Genomic DNA, 22,134 nt, shown 5'->3' on the forward strand with positions numbered 1-22,134 from the left:
GTCAGCGCCTCGGATACTGTGTGGTCGCCGCATGCGTGGCCCCCACACTATCAGTATTGTTTGCTGGCCTTGACCTTCCCAAATAGGGGAGCTCCCCCAGGGCAGGCCTGGGTGTCACCCTCACCACCCCCACCCCCCGAACTTCCCCAGGGCCTGGCCTAAAGCAGGTTGGCAACGCATGCGTGGCCCCCACACTATCAGTATTGTTTGCTGGCCTTGACCTTCCCAAATAGGGGAGCTCCCCCAGGGCAGGCCTGGGTGTCACCCTCACCACCCCCACCCCCCGAACTTCCCCAGGGCCTGGCCTAAAGCAGGTTGGCAACTGTTTGCTGACTAAATGGATGCTGCTCCCCATCCACACCCACACCCACACCCACACCCACACCCACACCCACACACCCCGCCTGGAATCCCAGCCAGCGGCACAGAGGCACGGTGGGACAAGAGCACTGGGCCCTCTGGGTTAAAATCCCAGCCCGGTCACTCAGTGGCTGTGTGACCCTGAGCGTGTCCCTCAACCTCTCTGAGCTGCTGTGTCCTTATCCAATAAATGGAGAGAACAGGCTGGCTGGCCAGGGTTCTGGGGTAGGAAATAGACTACACAGGGCCAGAGCCCCCTCTCCAAGTCACAGAAGGTGATGAGGAGGGAGGAGTACAGCCCCCGCCTGCACTCCCTCCGCCAAGTGGGTACAGGTCAGATGAGCACGTCCAAGACTGCCACCCCTGTGACGGTGGTGGAGACAAGGACACTCAGTGGCTGGGACCTGTACACCCACCCACACGTTCACCTGTGCGTGCATGTTTGTGCATACACACACACACACACACAGAAACACACACACACAGAGAAACATACATACACACACACACAGAAACACACACACACAGAAACATACACACAGAAACACACACAGAAACATACACACAGACACACACACACAGAAACATACACACAGACACACACACAGAAACATACACACAGACACACACAGAAACATACACACACACACACACAGAAACGCACACACACAGAAACAGACACACACACACAGAGAAACACACACAGAGAAACACCCCCACACAGAAACACAAACATAGAAACAGACACATAAACACACACACATAGAAAAACACACACAGAGAAACACACAGAAACAGACACATAAACACACACACAGAGAAACACACACAGAAACAGACACACACACACATAGAAACACACACATAGAAACAGACACATAAACACACACACACACACATAGAAAAACACACACACAGAAACACACACATAGAAACAGACACATAGAAGCACACACACATAGAAATACGGTTGATACATACACATACATATAAGTGCAGACAGATACACACACACCACATAGATGCACACGCTGGGGCACAGCAGCCAAGGGCAGCGCCTCCTTGGGCAACACCCCTGCAGCAGGGCTTCCAGGTGCCCTGGGTGGGGGCACAGGGGAGCCCGGGGGATGGGGCTGGTCCGGCCGAAGGAGACTCTCAAGGTGAAACGCTGACCTCGGCTCTCAAAGGCAAAGGACCTGTTCTGGGTGGGCTCTGACTGGGGGGCAGGGGTCCCAGAAAGCGATTTCCGTTCTCTGTGGAGGGCTTTCTGGCCGTCAGAGCTGCTGAAACTGGAAGGAGCAGCCTGGGAGGGGCAGGAGCGCCTGTCACTGGAGGTGCGAGCCCGGGCTCAGGGCTCGGACCTCCCTTCGGAGTGTGGGTGTTGGTGATGGGTCACGATGGGTCATCCTCGTCCCTCGGGGCACTTCATTTCGTAAGAGCTGCCCAGGCTTCCAAGCGTTTGGGGAGACATTCCGAGCTGTTATTTCTGCTTCTGAAAACCAGACGCAGTGCTGGCTCTCCATCCCCAAGATAATCAGATCTTTTCCTTCTGCCGCGTTGGTGTGCGCTGCTGTTCAGATGGTTGCCTCAACATTTTAAATGAAAAATCTAATGAGTGTTGCTTGATTCCCCCCAAGTTTTAGAAATGGTGTTTGCTGAGGGAAGGTCTTTCTGACCGAGCACAGGGCGGGGGGAGGGGGGGAGAGAGGGCCCTTGCTCTGTTTGGAGCCCCTGCAGCCCCCAGAGCAGCCACGAAGGCCCGAAGGCCCGCTGCTTCTCCCAGCCATGCCCTGCCTGGCCCAGCCTGGCCCTGGGAACTCCCGGGTGGCTCATGCTGGTTAAACAAGGGCTGCAGCAGGAGGCCTTGTCAGCGAAGCTGTCAGCACAGACAAATATTTGGAAGCCGGAGGAGGCGGGCAGGGGAGCCTGCCCGACACCCCCTGGGGGCCCTGGCAGCTTCTGCGCGCAGCATATCCGCCTGCACATTCTGCCCCCACAAGGAAAACCGCTCAGCTCCCCACGTTTCCTGTATCTTATAAACACCAGCCTCCCACCCCCAACCGAACACCCCTGCTCCTGCCGCCACCAAACTACGGGGCCAGGCTGACTTCTGCTGGGTGGGCACCATCAGACACTGGCATCTGTCCCTTTCCACGCCCCGTGTCCCTCTGGGGACTCACCCCACCCCAAACGCACTTTCTGTTTAGATTGCCCAGGGGTAATGACACCCACTGTCCCCACCCAGGCTCCAGGGCAGGGTGTGAACGGGTCCCTTCTGGCTCATCAGAGCATCTCATCCTGCTGGTCTCAGTGACTGGTTCAGGGAGGGACGGGTGACCGAAGCCAGCCAATCAGCCTGAATCCTGGAACTTTAGTTTAAACTGCTAAGCAAAATGGGAGCCTGGAGCTGCCCAGCCATCCCGGCCACAGCCTGGGGAGAGCCCCTTTGAGAGGAAAGCCGGCATGGAGGAGGGTGATTGACAGCACGAGAGATGGGACCGATACCTGACCTCTCTGAGCACCTGGATCTAGCCACGCCTGAAGCCGACTGACCTGAAGATAAATTGATCCCTGATCTTTTCTGTTACATGAGCTAGGGCTCCTCTAGCCAGGAAGCGACTGTCAGCAGGGACACACAGCCAAGTCCTCTGTCCCTAAGTCGTGCCCCTGGTCTCTGCAGAGGGAAGGGCTCTGGGATCAGACAGACATGGCTTCGAATCTGAACTCCTCACAAACTATGAAACCCCTCCCTGACCAGCTACCCCACTGTAAACTGGGGATGGTTTCTGACAGCGGGTCAGAGTCCTAAGGTGGTCGGGAGACTTAAGGAGAACGTGGAGTTCCTGGAATTGGGCTCAGACACGTCAGTTCTGCTGGAGTCACTTGGACTCCACAGTAGAAGATGCCCTGAACTGGGAGGCTGTTCCCCTGACCGGCCTCAGTTTCTCCACCTGTAACCCTCCTCCTTCTCCTCTCGCACCCTCGCTCCCTCTCTGGGCAGTGCTCTCACGGTAAGTGATTCCTCTCTCATTTCACCAGCACCTGCCAAGTGCCAGGGACTTGAAGTGCATTATCTCTGCTTCTAGGGGGATGGCGTGAGATCAGTGCCATCAGCCCACTTTGTAGATGAAGAAACTGAGGCCCAGACTCAAGGTCATACAGCCATAAAGGCAGCGCTGGGATTTGATCTTCCATCCTCTGAGTCCACGCCCCGTGCCTTTGCCCAGAGTCTCTTAGGTACTGTGGCCTGTCCCGTCACGAGGGTCAGGGAAGACCTGCTTGACCCACCCGTCCCTCAACCCCACCTCGCCCCTGTCCGAGCCTTTCCCAGCTGCGCACCCTCATGGTCCGCAAGCCCTCGGGTTGGCCTCTCTTTAGGGGCTGCACCTGCAGCAGCTTAATTCCTACATCGGGCTCTTCAAAGCACTACGGGTCCACGGCAGGGCCCGGGCTGGGATCGCTCCATGAGGAATCCTTCCGCAAAGGGGCCAACTTTGAACATCTGAGGGTGCTGAAAGCCGAGTCCTGGCTTTGCATATGAGGAAGAGGAGGCCCAGAGAGAAGGCGAGGAGACCCCCCCTCCACCGTCCGGCCATCCACAGCAGCCACCTGTGAAAGCCTTGGATAGCAAGGGCCAGGCCTGGGTGGGTCTCCGTGTGCCCTGGGAGCTTCTGGGTGAATTAGCCCCTCCAACTGTACCAGGTACTTTGCTAAATACCTTCCCTTCCTACACTGATCCTGGGAGCTGGGAGCTCAGGGAGGTCAAGCCACTTACCTAACGTCACGTACCAGGACGCGGGGACCAGGACTCGGGTGTGGCCTGACCTCTCAGCTCCGCTCCGTCCCTGCCTCTCTCAGTGGCCAAGGAGGAGGATGAACCCTTCCCAGCCCCCCAGGCAGAGTCTGAGGCAAAACTGAGATAAGACCAGCCAGCCCTGTGAGCAGAAAGCTACAAGCTCCACACAAATGCAACGCATTGTGATCAACAGAAGGCTTAAACTGAGCAAAGATCCAGGAGAGAGGTGCTGGGAAAGGCTGCCTGGGGGCTGAGGCTACCCTGTGGCGGAGCCGGGAGCCGGGCAGGACTGGGCTGGCCGGCCATTAACTCATTAACTGCCAGACCCGGGGCCCAGCTTCCTGCCGGGAGTGCCATGATGAGATGAGTCAACAGTTCTCAAGTGCCTTTTATGTTTCAGGCGTTTTACTAAGTGCCGGGGTGTTAAAATCATTATTCATTCTTCTTACCAGTGGCACAAGCCACCAATTGAGCCTGTGCTCTGTCCCTGCATGGGCTGTGCCCTTTGCATTGAAAACATTGGCTCTCAGAGCAGCTCGGTGACACAGGCGCCATTATCCCTGTTGTCTGAGGGGCTGGTGGCTGGGAGAGGGTGAGTCATTCCCAAGGTCACGCGGCAGGCAGACGGGGGAGGCGAGATCTGACCAGAGCTCCACCACAATCAATTTTCCCTTCTGGACTAAGAAGCGTGGGGGGCTGAGGGCCCTTCTCAGACAAGGAGGGGCGCCAGCATCATTCCGGACCCAGGCTCCCCCAGCTTCTGCAGGAGGTACGCGGTGCTAAGCTGGGAGCGTGACCTTCACACTCTCCCCCCCTCCTGCCGGGCTCTGGCCTGGAGGGAACTGGGGCTCTGTGGAGCTCTGGGCATGTCCAGTCCGAGAAATGAACTGTCCATTCATTTGTGCTGATCCAGGCTCTGAATCTCACGCCAGTGTTTGCAGAACTGCTCCCGACTCCCTGTGGCCCATAGAAAACAGGCCAACTCCCCAGGCTGCCATCCAAAGGCCTGGACACTCTGGCCCCACCGTGCCGCCCATCACTGTCCACAGGCACCTGCACCCCAGCCTGCCAATCCGGACTCCCCTCCCCTCCCCTACTTTGCTAAATACCTTCCCTTCCTACACTGATCCTGGGAGCTGGGAGCTCAGGGAGGTCAAGCCACTTACCTAACGTCACGTACCAGGACCAGGACGCGGGGACCAGGACTCGGGTGTGGCCTGACCTCTCAGCTCCGCTCCGTCCCTGCCTCTCTCAGTGGCCAAGGAGGAGGATGAACCCTTCCCAGCCCCCCAGGCAGAGTCTGAGGCAAAACTGAGATAAGACCAGCCAGCCCTGTGAGCAGAAAGCTACAAGCTCCACACAAATGCAACGCATTGTGATCAACGAAAGGCTTAAACTGAGCAAAGATCCGGGAGGGAGGTGCTGGGAAAGGCTGCCTGGGGGCTGACGCTACCCTGTGGCATGGGGAGCCGGGGAGCCGGGCAGCACTGGGCTGGCCAGCCATTAACTCATTAACTGCCAGACGCAGGGCCCAGCTTCCTGCTGGGAGTGCCATGATGAGATGAGTCAACAGTTCTCAAGTGCCTTTTATGTTTCAGGCGTTTTACTAAGTGCCGGGGTGTTAAAATCATTATTCATTCTTCTTACCAGTGGCACAAGCCACCAATTGAGCCTGTGCTCTGTCCCTGCATGGGCTGTGCCCTTTGCATTGAAAACATTGGCTCTCAGAGCAGCTCGGTGACACAGGCGCCATTATCCCTGTTGTCTGAGGGGCTGGTGGCTGGGAGAGGGTGAGTCATTCCCAAGGTCACGCGGCAGGCAGACGGGGGAGGCGAGATCTGACCAGAGCTCCCACCACAATCAATTTTCCCTTCTGGACTAAGAAGCGTGGGGGGCTGAGGGCCCTTCTCAGACAAGGAGGGGCGCCAGCATCATTCCGGACCCAGGCTCCCCCAGCTTCTGCAGGAGGTACGCGGTGCTAAGCTGGGAGCGTGACCTTCACACTCTCCCCCCCTCCTGCCGGGCTCTGGCCTGGAGGGAACTGGGGCTCTGTGGAGCTCTGGGCATGTCCAGTCCGAGAAATGAACTGTCCATTCATTTGTGCTGATCCAGGCTCTGAATCTCACGCCAGTGTTTGCAGAACTGCTCCCGACTCCCTGTGGCCCATAGAAAACAGGCCAACTCCCCAGGCTGCCATCCAAAGGCCTGGACACTCTGGCCCCACCGTGCCGCCCATCACTGTCCACAGGCACCTGCACCCCAGCCTGCCAATCCGGACTCCCCTCCCCTCCCCCCCCAACCAGGCCAGGCCTGGGTTCTGGCCGCTTCCTCCTCCGGAAGTGACCTTTCTCTGCTTCTCCTCGGGGGAAACTCCTGTTCAATCTGCAAGGCCCAGTTCAAAGTCACCTCCTCTGTGGAGTCTTCTAGGGTGACACCTTTCCCTGCCCCCAGGAGAGGGAGGTAGTGTCCTCTGCGTCTCCATGGCCATGTTCCCATCGTGAACACAGCACGAGTCACCCAGGGCTGTACTCCACCAGGCCTGGAGCAGGGTGGCAGGGTGGGCGCTGCTTGACGAGGAGACGGGAGCCTTGGGCTCTGCTCAGCTCTTGAGCTGACGTGCAGCCTGCGGGAGACCTCAGTTTCCTCCCTCTGAAGGGGGGAGAGCGTGAGGGTTTTCAGCTCTAAGCACTAAGAATCTAAGAATCTGGGATTCCAAGAAATAGACGGGCTGCGTGAGGCGCCCTTTCTGGAAGATGTGAATGATGGATGCCAGAGTCCCTCAAAGCTTGAGGCCTGGCAGGACCTCCTGGGTGGTCTATCTCTGAACATGGGGGCCACGTGGGAGGGGGATCCCGGGACCAGCCTCCAGACAGTCGCCAACCTGATGGCTCAGCTCAGAGGAGCCCGCTCCGGCTGTCCATCATTGACGGGGCTGGCGAGGCCACGCCCCCTTACCCGCAGCTGGTCCTCGGGCAGGTCGCTGCCAGCATTGATGCCGCGGTTCATGGACACAAAGCGCTCGAAGGGCGGCTTGTCCCGGACGTTGGGGTTGTGGAGGCTGGTGTTGAGCATGATGATGGAGAAGGACAGGACGTAGCAGGTGTCTGCGGGTGGGGACAGCGGGTCAGAGCCTGCCCTGGCCGCTCTCCCCTCCTCTGCCCCGACTCCTCCTAGGGATCAAGGGTCAGCCTCTCCAGGGCCCCCTCTCCTCCTGGCTTGACATTCGAGGCCCGGGCTCACCTTCCACTCCTACTGGACTCCCTGCTCCAAAGCCACTCCCGTGGCCACGGCGGCCGGGAGCCCTCGGTGCTTCCCACCCCTGCACTTTTGCTCTTGCGGGGCCCCTGCCAGGTGTCCCCTCCCCTCCCCTTTTCTACCCAGTCAAGTCCCCCTCTCAGCTCCAGCGCTCCGCCCCACCGAGCCCGCCAGCCCCTCTGCCCACGCTGTTCTCTGTCTCCCGGGTCTCGGAGAGCACTTATTGTTGGCACCACTGTTCAGGGCTTAGTCAGTGCTGCTTGGTAATCTGGCTGCATCGTGGGACTCCTGTTCTCGGATCCAGATGTTCACGTGCGAGGCTGCGCACTGGGTGGAGCATTTGGGAGGGAGGCGACTGCTGCAATGGGGTGTGTGTCCAGAGCCAGGGAAGTCTGGCTATGTCCTGCCCAGGGCCTTTGCTTGAACTAGAACTCCTGCTCAAACTGCCCTTTATCCCCTTGACCTTCTGGAGAACTCTTATTCAACCTTCAAAACCCCATTCAGACCCCACTGCCTCTGGGAAGCCATCCTGGACATGCTGACTCCCCAGTCCCTGCCCTCAGACAGGTGTGCTGCTGCCCAGGACCCTGGGCTATGGTTTCCTGCCTCCTCCGCTGAGGAGCATGAGAGGCAGCTCTGCCCAGCAAGTGCCCAATAGAGGGGCTGGCACAGAGCTGATGCTCAGTGAGGGCTTGGAATGATCTGGGCTCCCAGGGTCTGGGTACTGGGAGAAACCAGAGGGAGTGGGGTAAGCATGGTGCTTTGGGAGGCAGATCTGTGCCTGGCGATGTTTAAGGGGTCCTGGAGCCCCGGTCCCGCCCCACACTGGCACCTGTGGACTGGAAGACGCCTGGGTTGCAGAGGCAGTAGCGAGTGGCAAACGTCTCCATCATCCGGTCAATCTTCTGGGCCTCGCCCGGCAGCCGGAAGCTCCAGAGGAACTGCCTGGGGGAGGAACAGGGCTGTGGGCAGCAGGGTGGGTGGGGCTCTCGGGGGACCCTGGACAAGCCAGTCTGCCTTTCCCCGGCTTAATCTCTTTATCCTGTAAACGGGCGAATCTGTCAGCCAAGCTCTGCAAGCACCGGGCATGCAGGTTTCCAAGAAATGCCTTTTTTTTTCTTCCCCCAGAATACAGAGCTGAGCTTGTGCTGCCCTCTGCCCGTCTGAGTCCTCGCACCTTCTGTGGCCCAGTGCACCTCAGCCGGAGCGGGACTCTGCCTGCCCGGGTTCTGCAGCTCTCCCTGCCTGGCCATCAGGTACTACGGTCTGACTGTGGGCCCTGGGCCAGCCCCAGGCACGCAGCATCTGCTCCATAAGGCCTTGTTGAGTGAGTGACTGAATGAGCGAATGACTATTGGAAACTAGCCTCTCTCTCAAAGAACATGGCAGTTAGAGGGAAGGCCACATTGCCTGCATAGTGGCGGCTCCTTTCTTCTCTGCCTTGAAAACTCCTATTCATCCTTTAAAGCCCAGCTCAAAGGCCCCCTTTGGGGAGCTAAGTTTCCAAGATTCCCTAAATCAGTGATGGCGAACCTATGACACGCCTGTCAGAGGTGACACGCGAACTCATTTTTTTGGTTGATTTTTCTTTGTTAAATGGCATTTAAATATATAAAATAAATATCAAAAATATAAATCTTTGTTTTATTATGGTTGCAAATATCAAAAAATTTCTGTATGTGACACGGCATCAGAGTTAAGTTAAGGTTTTTCAAAATGCTGACACGCCGAGCTCAAAAGGTTCGCCATCACTGCCCTAAACACTTACTGTGGGCCCAATTCTAAGCATGTTCTCACAACTGTATGAGGTTGGTACTATTATTATCCCCATTTTACAGATGAAGAAACAGGCACTGCGAGGTTTTTGGTGACTTGCCCAAAGCCACACGGGGGGTGAGTGGCAGAACGGAGATATGAACTGGGCAGTCTGGCTCCAGAGTTTGTGCTCCTAACTGATATGCTATAATGCCTCTGTAAGTGTAAAAACAAAAGTAGGCACAATAATATTCTATTAGAAAACCAGAGGCCCGGTGCACAAATTTGTGTACAGGTGGGGTCCGCTGGCCTGCTGGATCGGGCTGATCAAGCTGGATGGCCTGAGGGAGGGGCTGCAGGAGGTTGGTCGGCCGGCCCCGCCCCCGATCAGGGTGTGGGGGGGGGCAATCGGGTGGGGCCGGCCGGGGGGAGGGGCCTCGAGTGGTTGGCCAGCCCCACCCACTGGTCGAACTCCTGGTCGAGGGGACAATTTGCATATTAGTCTTTTATTACATAGGATAATAAGTAATAATAATGTAATACACGCTAAGCTGTATTAATAAAATAAATAAAACAAGCACTATTCTGAAAAGTAGTGGGAATGGCAGTAATAATCGTAATAACAATTACAGTGATGAAGTATTATTATAGTAATGTTGTAACATAGTAATACCAGCAGCAGTAGCAGAAATGAACCAGGTGCTGTTCCAGGTGGTCCAGCCAATTGTCCCACCAGCCCCAGCTGCATGAGGCGGGCACTGCCATTCATTCATTTTGGCTCCTGACACTTTGTGCTCTTAGCCGTGTGGCTCGTGATGCCCCCAGCAGCCCCCACCCTGGCTGTGCCACCATCGCGGGCAGGCCCTAGACCACTCACCTGAGGGCCTGGACGAGGTTGAGGTTGGCGAACTCGTGGCAGTCCACAAAGGCCTGGAGGACCTGCAGGTTGATGGGGTCCCTGGGGAGGGGGCAGAAGGGAGAGTGGGATGCCCTGGGGAACTTTCTGGTACGAACCGCCTGGAGGGGATGGAGGTGGGGGAGGGACAGGAGGGGACAGATGTCCTCCTTCTGGGTCCAGCCTCTATCTGGCCTGCTCACATCTGTCTGACCCCACAGCACCCCCTCCCACGTGCACACCGTGCCCTCCCACACCTGAACAGACCCCCACCACGCCCACCGCTCACCAGCACTGCTCTCACTCGGGATGCGAGTCTGGCTTTGGAGGGCTTTCCCTGAGTCAGACCCTTCCTCTGTCACTGCCTGCCTGGGACACCACTCAAGCCCCTTGATCTCCCCCAGCCCCAGTGTCCTGATCTGTGCAACGGAGACGACTATGCCGGCCCCTGTGCCTCCCTCATCCCGGCTCTTAGACCAGGGGGTGCTGCCCTTCTTGCCACCCGCGCTCCCTGCTCGCTCAGGAGAAATGGGTCCTCTGGGGAGCCTGCGAGAAGGGTGGCCGGCTCGCTGGCCCAGCTCCACCCGGGTCCCTTGCAGTCCCAGCCCCCCAACCCAGCAGCCAGAGGGGTCCTCTCAGACACACCTCTGCCCAGAGCCTCCCATGGACCCCCACCTTGTCACCTACTACTTCCTCCCTCCTTCCTTTGCTCTCTTCCAGTCTCACCAGCCTGCTGTTCCTCGCGCATGCTTCTGCCCCAGGGCCTTTGCACATGCTGTTCCCTCTGCCTGGAATGCTCTTCCCCTAGATGTCTACCCTGCTCTCCCCCTATAAGTTTCAGTCGAACATCCTGTCCATGCTAAAGTCACAGCCCTTGCCCTGTGGTCCCCAGCCCCTCTCACCTCCCGTCCCTGCTTTATTTGGATTCCAAAGAATTTATAATTTTCTAACAGGTTTTACATATTTGGGAATCTGTCTTCCCCATTGGAATCTGCCTTCCCGAGGGCAGGAGTTTTGTCTGTCTTGATCACTGGTCTAAATCCGGGGCTTAGAACAGTGCCTGGCATAGGATAGATACTAACAAACGTCTACCTGTTGAAGGAAGGAAAGAAGGAAGGAAGGAAGGAAGGAAGGAAGGAAGGAAGGAAGGAAGGAAGGAAGGCAGGCTTTGGTTCAGCATCTGGAGGGAAGGGACAGCCTCCTCAAGCTGCAGGAGTTATGACTTTCCTGACATAATTCACTCCCTCACTCACCTGCGCGCACACACCTGCACACCCCATTCCCTGCCTCCCTCAGGCCCCGCCCCCTTACCTCTCCCCCAAGTAGGTACCGATGGCCGTCTTGTTGAGACCCTCGCCCTTGTACAGGAACCGGGCAATGTCCTGGGCATTGGAGGTCAGCAGCTTGTGTTCAATGAGATACTGGATGCCCTGGACGTGGTACACAGAGCCATGAGCAGCCAGCCTGGGAGGAGGGAGGGAGGGCGCCCCCGTGGCCCAAGCCCCAGGGCCTGGCATCTGCATTGGCACAGCCTGTTCGGGAAGTTGTGTCCCTCCTTAATAGAAGCTGCCTGTGTAAGGTGGTGAGTTCCCCATCGCCGGAGGCATGCAAAGAGAGAGGGGGTGTCTGCCATGAACCAGGTTCATGCCAGGTGCTCCCCAGGGTTCCCCTCAGTCTGACACGCTTTGACTATAAGCTTCAATGATTCCATTGATTTAAAATGTTAAGATTCAATGATTCAGCCATTCCTTTTGTCTCCTAAAAGTTCACATTATTTAAAAAGGGTGTTTCATTTGTTTTCTTGCAAGTGATCTATGTCCGTTGCATAAGAATTAGGAAAACACAAAATCAAAAGGAGAAATTGCCCAAGTCCTACCACTCGGAGGTAGACAGTTGCCGTGGTGGCTTTCTCTCCCTTTCTAGATGGAAGTGGGAGCGGGGTGCGCCTTCGCACCCAAACCGGCTTTTCTGATTTGACAATATCACAGCGTCCCTCCCCACGACTCCGCTCTCGGAGTCCATCCTCCTCACTTTAGGCCTTGGAGAGACTGCCCCTGGTTTTCTGGGATGGGTCCTTCATGTCCCTTTTGGTGAAAGAGGCTTCTGGAAGCTGGGGGGGCAGTTTGTGGGGGGCTCCGAATGCCAGGCAGAGGGTCCTGGGGACCCCTGAGTGGCCCTTCCCAGGTGCTCAGGCGGGGAATGTGAGTGTGTGTGTGTGTGTGTGGTCCCTGGTATGGGGCAGAGGGGTCCAATTTCTGGGACTGTGGGAGGTGAGTGGGTGGGTGAGGCTGTGGGAGGGAATGGGTGGGTGATGCCGTGGGAGGTGAATGGGTGGGTGATGCTGTGGGAGGTGAGTGGGTGGGTGATGCTGTGGGAGGTGAATGGGTGGGTGATGCTGTGGGAGGTGAATGGGTGGGTGATGCCGTGGGAGGTGAGTGGGTGGGTGAGGCTGTGGGCCTGTGACAGGGCGGGGAGGCAGCCTTTGAAGCCAGAGCAGTGAATTTCCAGGGCCCTTGGCTGCCCTGCCCACCTCCGCTCTGTGTCAGCTCGCGCTTCCTCCTGGCTTGTTCCCACAGGAAAGGAGCCCACAGCCCCCTCGCAGGGCAGGGCAGGGGCGGGGCTGGGGGAGGGAGAGGGGAGCTGCGCCCTCAGTGCTCTGTGCCTGCAGCCAGATCTGGCTCCCCCGGGCCCGTGTCTGGAAGGCACTTCTGGGGACTGACCCCCAGAATCTAAGGGTCATCGTGTCTGACGCCCTCCCCACAGAGGAGGAAGCAGGCCTGGTGCCCAGGGACCCCAGGTCCACGGCATCATAGACCCCCCACCTCCTGGCTCCCACCTCACGCCTGGGCTGCTGTGCCCGGGATGACTGGACAGGAGGCTGAGGCCTGCTGGTCTCAGTTTCCGCATCTGTAGGATGGGTTTAGTGTCAGCGGAGGGAAACAGAGAGCGTTAGGCAGGTGGCCGGGATGCAGCAACCCGGCCCCATGAGCGGAGCCCTCACACTGCCTACCTTCACGGGGTCCATGTTGAACTTCTTGCGCCCAATGCATAGCTCCTTCTCCTTCTGGGCCATCCGGCTGTGGACACAAAGGTGTCAGCGTGGGCTGCCCCGGGACCCCAGGGCACGCCCTTCCAGCCTCCAAGGACCCTCAGACACCTTGCGGACTCCCGTCCCCTCAGCTGGAGCCAATATTCCTGAGGGGCCTCCGGGGGGTGGGGCAGGCCTTGTGAGCATGAGAAATGCAGGGTCTGGGCCCTCCCAGAGCCACCACACAGACTCTCCCAACGGGCCCAGCACCATGGCCTTGAGAACCCAGAGTTCTCAGGAGGAGCACTTAGCCCCCCCCCCCACTGGGCTGGAGTGCGGGCAAGATGACAGGAGGCTGGGGGGAGAGCGCAGGTGGAGCCAGCCTCTTGGTGCAAATGGGCCCCACCCCTTGCTGGCCCAGCCACTTAGGGAGAGTCACTCGTCTCTCTGGAACTCAGTTTCCTCATCTGTCAAATGGGGCAGCATCACCCCTGCTCCCAGCGCTGTTGGGAGGTTAAAGCGCTGGAAACAGCGGGTGGTCGGTGCTCTGGAAATGTCCTGTGTTTTTGTTGGGGCCTGAGCAGGGAGGGAATCTAGAGACGGGATGGGTTGGGAGTGCATGGGAGTGTCTGTGTGCATGTGTGTGGGGGCTAGACAGGTGCAGGTGGAGGCGGCAGGGAGCTCAGGGGTGGCAGGGCAGGGTGGGGATTTCTGGGATACTGGGGCCCTATGGGGTGATGTCAGGATCAACCTTCTCATCTCACAAGTGGGAAACTGAGGCCCCGAGAGGGGAGGGGACCAGCCCCAGGTGACAGAGCCAGGGGGAGTCTTCCCATAGCAGGGGCAGGTGCATGACACCCTGAGGGTGGAGTGGACCAACCCCTGTCCTGTCACAGGCCAGGCTCCTCCCCCTGAGCCTTGGCTTCCCTGTCCTCATCCTTGGGGCCGAGTTTTCCTTCTCCCTTCCCATCCCGGGATCTCCTGGGTGGTGATTGGTCAAGGGGTAGATCAGGGTGGGTCAGAAGAGACTTTGGGTGGAGAGGATGGGAGGATGGGGCTGTCTCTCAAGAGAGGGAGGTGCTTGGAAGCAGGGACCAGCCAGCCCTGCTCCTGTCTCACCGTCCTGCCTCCTCCTCCTCCGGGGCCTCCTCCCTGACTTCCCCAGGGCCCAGACCAGGCATGGCCCTGCTCATTCATGGTGTGTGACATCCTTAGGATGACACCATGGCAACTTCCGGGGCCCCTTGGCCGACAACTCACCTCTCCTCTGTCATCTCGAAGCAGTCGATTTGGGCAAACACATCTTCGATCTCATCCTTCAGCTTCTGTGGGTGGCAGTGGGGGGAGGGGCAGGATAGGGAGGGAGAGTCAGAGGGTGGAAGCTGGGATAGAAGGGTTTTCACAGCTCTCCCCTACCCACTCCCACCCAGCGTGACCCCCACATTGCTCTCTCCTGCAGATCCCCTCCCCGGATATCACCTATCCTCAAAGTCCCAAACCAAACTGCTTCCGTCTACTCTTTTTCTTCCACCATCTCCTGACTTGGGGGTGTCGTCCCCAAGTCCCCACCCTATTCCCAGCTTTCCCCTCTCTCTCCTCTGCAGCTGTAGAGTCTCCTGCCGTCCTGCCAAGCCCACCCGACCAGCCCCGCTCCGCTCAGCTGCCATCTTTCTGAAGCAGACTGGTGCCTGCCCTGCCCCTGCTCAAACTCCTTCCATGGCTCCTACTGCCCCCGTCCCCAGGCAGAAGGTACCCATTCCAGCCCTGGGAGGGCCCAGCTCCTCTCCAGCTTCCCCCGATCTGTTTACTCTGCCACTTGTCCCTGACTTGGTGCCCGCTGTGTGCCAGGTACTGTGGGTGCACCAGGCACTAGACAGCGCTGGCCCTCTTTTCAGGGGCTTTGCGATCCCAATGGGGCTTGCAAGAAGAGGACCTTAAGATGCATAGAGGTGAGGTGACATGTTAACTAAGGTCTGACTCAGCCTCTACTTTCCCAGATCCCCCCCCACCCCCCCGCCAGCCTGTTCTGTCTTGACCCTGAAGGGGCAACAGTGGCAGCGGGGAACCCCTGCCTCAGCCAACTGCCACCATTGGGCAGACAGGGAGAGGTGGCAGCTGGTCCAGCATTCCCCTGCAGGGCAGCAGCGTGAGCCCCTAAAAGGCACCCAGTGCCCCCCCTTCCTTCCCTGAGATCTGGGGGATGGGGTGGCCCCAGGGGCTTGTTCTGGGACCCAAGGACAGCATGGGGCCTGGGGCCCATATCTGTGCCCAGTCAGTCCTGTCCATGTGATCTCGGTTGATTCACCGAGTGGCTTCCCCACAAATGAAGTGGGGGCTCACTCACAAGTATTAATTGAGCACCTACTATGCTCTGACTGTTGGGCTGCAAATACAGGGGTGGGCAAGATGGACCCAGGCCCACTTACACAGAGCTCACAGTTAGTGGGGTTGGGGTCGTGATGGTCATGGGGAATGAAATGACTGTGCAGATAATGATCACAGTGATGACATAGCAAATGCCTGGCACATGGTAGGTGCTCAATAAAATACCTGCTGAGTGCACCTTCCTTCTGTACCTTCATTCTGCCCTGCACACTTGTAAAACCTTTAAGAAACAGGTGGACATGTGTCAGGCTGGGGCGAGGTCCCAGCAACTGTAGCCGCTAAGAGGAGACAGCACATGAGCTGAGAATGAAGTAATGAGGAGGAGCCATAACGAGAGCTTGGGAGAGTCCCAGGCAGAGGGGACGGTGAGTGCAAAGGCCCTGGGGCAGCACTGGGCTCAGCATATTCCAGGAACAGAACCAGAGTCTGTCTCAGAGGCTGCTGAGAACCAGATGTACTAACATTTGAAAAACTGGTGACTTGGCAAGTGCTGGGCACGGACTGGTGTGATGTTGACCTAATGATCCCCGTTTTAGGAGGGGTTGAAGCTGAGGCTCAGGATGGGGACGAGCGCTGGTGGACCCCCCCATGCGAGGAGGCTGTAGAGCCGCAGGCGGGCTCCACACGCAGCAGGGTCTGAGGGTGCGTCAGTGTGAATGTGTGTGTGACTCACGTGCACAGTTGTGAGTGTGCACTCACCTGGATGTCGTCCAGAAGCTGCTTCCGGTGCCATTTGATCCGCTGCAGCTCCTCAGTCTCCCCGCTGCTCAGCTCCACGGGGTCTGGAGAGAGAAGGCCCTGTGGTCACTGGCTCACTCACTGCCCTCTCCTCACCCCTCAGCCCCAGCCACACCAGCTAGCCCTCAGGGCCCTCTTCCCTCCAGAAACCCATGACTCGCTGGCCCTTTCCACTCAAGCCTGGGCTCTGTTGTCACCACCTCCAAGAGGCCTTCCCTGACCACTCTGTCTAAGTCAGCCCTTCTCCTGCCTTCCCCTCCTACCCAGCTTTCTGTTTCTTCTACCCTCCCGGTACAGGTGCCCTGAAATTATCTTGTGTACTCGCATCTTTTCTATTGCATTCATTTCACTCATTATTTTGTTCACTGCTGCATCCTCAGCAGCTAGAAAGAGCCAATAAGGAAGGCATTCATTCCTCCCTGGAACTTTAGTTTATTCTTTTACTGGACCACACGTCTCTCATTTATTCACTTATTTATTTGCACAACCAGGAAGTGGTGAATCATTTTGTTTCACACCCTATTGGCCAGATGTAGTCACATGGTCACACATAGCTGCAAGGGAGGCTGGGAAATGAGCCTGTAATAGGGTGGGCCTTACTATGTGAGATGGGAGACTGGATTTTGGGGGACATCTGACAGTTTCTGTCCCAGACACTGAAGCTCAGAGCAGTGAGTTGACCTGGCTATAGGGATGAACTGCTGAACCAGGGCTGACCTGGCATTGGGATAACTACAAAGCTTTTCCCACATCACCTGGAAATGAATTAAAGGAGATGAGTGTGTGTTGGTCAGAATTCTGTGCAAGGTGCTAGGATGATTGCCACACCCTGTCAGCTGGCTGGCTTCTACTCCCCAGTGGTGCTTCCTGTTCCAGCCACAACACTCTCCTGGTCAAAATCTCCATGGACTCCCCATCACTTGAAGGAAAAGCCCTCATCTGGTCCTCCACAGTCTCCCTGGCCTCTCCAGCCAGCCTTCTCCCCACCGTTCCCAACCACAGCCTGCCAGTCCGGCCTGCCAGCTCCTCACAGCCCTGTGTTGTCTCACTCTCCGTCTTACTCCCCCGCCTTTGCCTATGCAGTTCCTCCACCGCACGCCTTGTCCTGTCTGCCTGTCCAAACCCTTCCTGATTTTTAAGTCCTCGCTTTGGGAAGTGCCTGCTCACGTTTCTTGAAGGTTTTACGAGGACAGATACTACTTCTCCCTTTCAAGTCCTCGCTTTGGGAAGTGTAAAACCATTTCTTGAAGGTTTTACGAGGACAGATACTACTTCTCCTGAATGAATGCAGAGAACATCAAGTCCTCCATCCCCCTACTTCTCCCTCCTGTTGACGGAGTAGCCGTCTTGGACTTTGAGATGGAAGCTGGGTATTGAGATGGCAGGAAAGCAAGCTAGGAGACGGGGGCCTGGGCAACTGTGTGGAGAAAAGTCATCATATCCACCTCACCAGCAGCTCCCCACTCGGACTTTTCACTGAGAGAGAAACCAGTTTTGGGAATGTCTCTGTCACTATTATTCTGAGTCTTGTTGTTAACAGCAGTCAGTCCTGAAATGTAACCAATGCAGTGTCCTGATCTGGGAGTCACGAACCATAACCCTTACCTAGAGCGTGGTTGTCAGGATTAAAAGAGCTGAGTTTTGTTCAACACCCAGCACGTATCTGGCATATGGTAATGGTCCACCATGTGTATAATGGGTGCTCTGCTGTGCCATGCAGCTCTCTTCTTCAGGATCAAGGTGCCCATTCTCTCAGCTGCTGGGGATGGGGGGCGGGGGGTGGTACTCTGCTGATCACTCAATGCTGAGTCCCTCCCCAGGAAACTACCTCAGCCAAATGGAGCTGCTTCACTTAAGGATATGTCCCTCCAAATGGGCAGCCACAGCACAAAAAATCAAGACCCTTTGCCTCATTTCTGGCCCTGAGCCAGTTATCAGACCCCAAATCTATTGACTGCAGAAAAGGCTGTGTCCCCAGAGGGAAGGGTCTTGCAACACTGTGGCAAGTGTAGTATGTGGTCAGGAGTCCCTTGGCCAAGTAGCCAAGATGGGTCTGTCTGACCCTTCAAGTCATAAAGTCAAGACGCCCAATAGCTCTTCATTGTAAGTGGTTCACCTAGTAGCAAGCGTGAGCAGAAACAGAAGACTCCAGCCAGCTCCATGGACAGGTGGCCCAGACCCCCATGTCATCCTCTGCTGTGGCACCAAGGCGTGTCCCTCAGCTCACACCATGGCTGCACGGGCGGGTCCCTGGTGATCTTCTGACAAAGGAGGAAAATGCCTGAGCTAGGTTTTAGGACAGGGGTGGGCAAACTTTTTGACTCGAGGGCCACAATGGGTTCTTAAACTGGACCGGAGGGCCGGAACAAAAGCATGGATGGAGTGTTTGTGTGAACTAATATAAATTCAAAGTAAACATCATTACATAAGAGGGTACGGTCTTTTTTTTTTTTTTTTTAGTTTTATTTTTTTCAAACGGGCCGGATCCGGCCCGCGGCTGTTCTAGGATGTGTGGCTCCGTGTTTGTGTGACTCAAAAGTGCTGTGGAGACAGTGGTGAGAAGTCCTCCCAATGGGCAGAACTTTGGGCAGGGCACCTGGTCAACCTCCTCATGTGGAAAGAGAAGTGTCGGGAAGTAAGAATATACATGCAATCATGGGCAGTAGAGAGTAGCTTGACTTTTTGGTCGGAGGCGAAGAAGAAGAAGGATTAGAAGGCTGGGAACAGGGAGATCTGGGGAAGAGGCAAGTCGACGGCCTATGGGAGTGGGCACAGAGTGGGAAGACATAAAGCACACTTATGTTCCCAGAAGCACCCTTCACAGGAGAGGCACTCAACCACCAAACTCGGCCGGTTGACATCAGCCACTCTGATTGGCCAGCCCAGTGCTGGTACAACGGCACATGCATGAAGTAGCCGTGTGGCCTGGGCAGGGCTCTGGGTAGACCCACTCGCCAGGCTTCCCGAGCTACCGCCTCTGCTGACTTGCCTACTTGCCAGCAACAGCGACCCGTGGTTTCCTGAGAAACCCAACCAGCAACTTGGCAGCTGGTTGATCACGCGGGATCCCTTCTCTTCTGCCGAGACCAGCAATCTATCTTGCCCAGAACTCACACATGTTCTGGATGTGTGTGGCCTTTCCTGCCCACAGAGCCTCGGCCGCATCGGCCTCCAAGGGCTCCCAGAGGGTTTGATCCTCTGACGCAGACGCTGCATGACATCACATTAGACATCACGGAGGGACCCTCTTTACAGTAAAGGACGTGTGGGCGGAGCATGTGGCCACGGTCCCTCGGGCCCGCTCAACATTTCCCCACCAGATGCTGGGGGGGGGGGGGGGGGGGGGGTGGCCTGGTAGGTGCTTGAGCAATGAGCCTCTTGAAGGTGCAGCTGCGGTGTTAGCTTGGAGACCACATCCTGCCTGGATGGGCACCATCCTCTGCACCCTAAATCAGTGGCCACTAAGTGGGGCTTTGTCCCCAGTCGGTAATCTACACAGATCCACCCCCTAAGTGACTCACTTGGGAGTTTTCCTTTCTGTTCCTGCAACTCTGAGCCCTGCAGGCCTGGAGTTCCTGGTTTCCAGAGGGAGGGGGAGGTGGCCCCAACACCAGGGCACAGAGCAAGAGCTCCATTACACCTTAAGCTCAGAAACACCTACTCCATGCTGGTAGCGTCATACAACTTGTCATTTCATCCTAAACACTCTGTCAAGTGGCTCTTTTTTAGTTTAAGACACGGAGGCTCAGAGAGGTGAAGTGACTTGCCCTAAGTCACACAGCCAAGAAGTGGCAGGGCTGGGATCAGAACCCTGGTTTGCAGACACCCAAGACTGTGTCCCAGGATTCTGCGGCCGTGGGGACACGTGGGGATGGAAGGCGTGAGGGGCCGTCCGTCCGTGTGGAGTCAGGAGCAAGGGCATGGCAGGGAGGCGGCACTGCAGGAGCGGGAGGGGGGCTGAGTGCTGTCGTGGAAAGACCCAGTCACCTCTAGTTGACCGTGGGGTGAAGGATCAGATTCTTTGTTTTGTTTGTTTACTTCCTGCTGCTTTCCTGTTGGCTGGGGCTTGTGTTTTGAGGTGGGCTTCTGGCCAGGGTACACCTGCTGGGGGAGGCCATGTGGATGCCAAAGGGGTTGGGAAGGGGCCAGGCAGGGCTTTAGTGTTTCTATGCACAATCCCCACTGTAGATGGCCAAGGGCTGGGCCATGGGCTCCCGTGACCCGGGCCCAGGCTGCCTTCTCCTCTCCCACTGTCTCTCTTTACTTCCCTGTTCTTTTCTTGGGCCAAAGAGCCACACACAGCCCCTCAGCTCCAACTGCTCCCTGAGTTTCAGACCTTGCTACCCCTCTGGGCACTGGCCGTCATCTTGTTTGCCGTTTGGACCAAAACGGAAGTCCTAGAATTTCCCCTGAATTCTTCCTGAGCTCCCTGGGTGCTAGGATGGTCCCTGAGACACCCCGGCCACAACCCCAGGAGGCACCTGGACCCTCACCTCCCTTCGCCCTCCTGTCTCCTCTCTCACCAAGCCCACCCATCTCTTCTGTTTGCATAGCCCCCTCACCCGGCACCCGACCACCGGCTCCTGTCCCCATGCTCCCTGCCTCCATCTGCCCTTCCAACTCAGCCTCCCATGGCGGCCCCTTGTCCTGGGGATAAAGACTCCAACCCCCATCCTCACCACACCCTGTGCCCCGCCCCCTGCCCCGGACTTGAGGCCTCCCTGGCCGCCCTTCACTTGCTCTCATGTGCCCTTTCCCATAGGCCTTTGCGTATGCTGTTCCCCGTGCCCGGAATAACCTTCCTTCTCCTCTCTGCAGGAGCGCCTCCGCTTCCTCTCCAGGTCCCCGGTGCCTCCCGTGCTCCGCCGGGCATCATCCTCTCCCACCTCCTTCCCCCTCACGGCAGCAGGCCTGGGGTCGTGTGGCTCAATAAACTAGCTAAGCCGCTGGGGAAGGAAAGGGGTGCTAGTTGCGCACCTACTATGTGCCAGGCCCTGTTTGCTCTAGGCTCTTCCCACCCATATCTCATTTGATCCACACGACAGCTCTAGAAGAAGAAAGGTATTTCTAACCTCACTGTATAGACAAGACACCTGAGGCTCAGAGGGGTCACGTGACCTGCCCCAGGTGACACAGCTGGAAGGTGGTATGTAGGCACCTTCTGACCCTCCACCTATTGGCTAAAAAGTGGGGATTTCTTCCCATTTCAGAGTTGAGGACACTGAGTTCAGGGAGTGTGAGAAGGACATGAGCTGAGAGGGTCCACTTCTGATTCCAAGCCTGTTTCAGGTACTGGTGTGGCTCACAGGGGTAGGTTTTTAATCATCATCATCATCATCTATACTAAAAAAAGCATAATATGCTAATTAGACCGTACAGCCAAACGACCTTCTGGATGTCCTTCCGGACAAAGCCGCAGTGGCGGAGGCGGAGGCAGAGGCCGTTAGGGACCATCAGACAGGCACTGGAGCAGTTAGGGGTGATCAGGTCAGCAGGGGAGCAGTTAGGGGCGATCAGGTAGGTAGGCAGAGGTGGTTAGGGGCGATCAGTCAGTCGGGCAGGCAGGCAGAGGAGTTAGGGGCGATCAGACAGGCAGACAGGTGAGCAGTTAGGAGCCAGATGTCCCGGATTGTGAGAGGGATGTCTGACTGCCGGTTTAGGCCCAATCGCACAGGGGTCCTGGATTGGAGAGGGTGCAGGCCAGGCTGAGCCCCCCCCCCACCCGTGCACGAATTTCATGCACTAGGTCTCTAGTAATAAAATAAAACAGTAATAAAACACAAGAAACCCAACGTGCTAATAACAACCGTCACCCCCACACGCTCTGTTTACTGCCCACTTGGCTCTGTGCTTTTCACACCTCCCAGAGGCACCTTTACACTGACCACACCCACGCCTGTGCTGGGGCTGCCCTCTGCCCCC

At 57.0% G+C, this 22,134-nt stretch overlaps 1 protein-coding gene across 1 annotated transcript in view; it reads right to left on the minus strand.

Moving 5' to 3' along the window:
• Positions 1-22,134, minus strand: part of CYTH4 (cytohesin 4) — a 40,159-nt gene that overhangs the window by 15,290 nt on the left and 2,735 nt on the right. The window contains exons 2-9 of the mRNA XM_014530799.1: positions 16,174-16,256; positions 14,350-14,414; positions 13,072-13,138; positions 11,373-11,491; positions 10,044-10,124; positions 8,244-8,356; positions 7,061-7,260; positions 1,534-1,663 (exon numbers count right to left, since the gene is read on the minus strand). Coding sequence (XP_014386285.1) covers positions 1,534-1,663; positions 7,061-7,260; positions 8,244-8,356; positions 10,044-10,124; positions 11,373-11,491; positions 13,072-13,138; positions 14,350-14,414; positions 16,174-16,256 — 858 coding nt within the window. The remainder of the gene's footprint in view (positions 1-1,533; positions 1,664-7,060; positions 7,261-8,243; positions 8,357-10,043; positions 10,125-11,372; positions 11,492-13,071; positions 13,139-14,349; positions 14,415-16,173; positions 16,257-22,134) is intronic.

This window comes from Myotis brandtii, unplaced genomic scaffold, assembly GCF_000412655.1.
Source record: "Myotis brandtii unplaced genomic scaffold, ASM41265v1 scaffold78, whole genome shotgun sequence".
Lineage (NCBI taxonomy): Eukaryota > Metazoa > Chordata > Mammalia > Chiroptera > Vespertilionidae > Myotis > Myotis brandtii.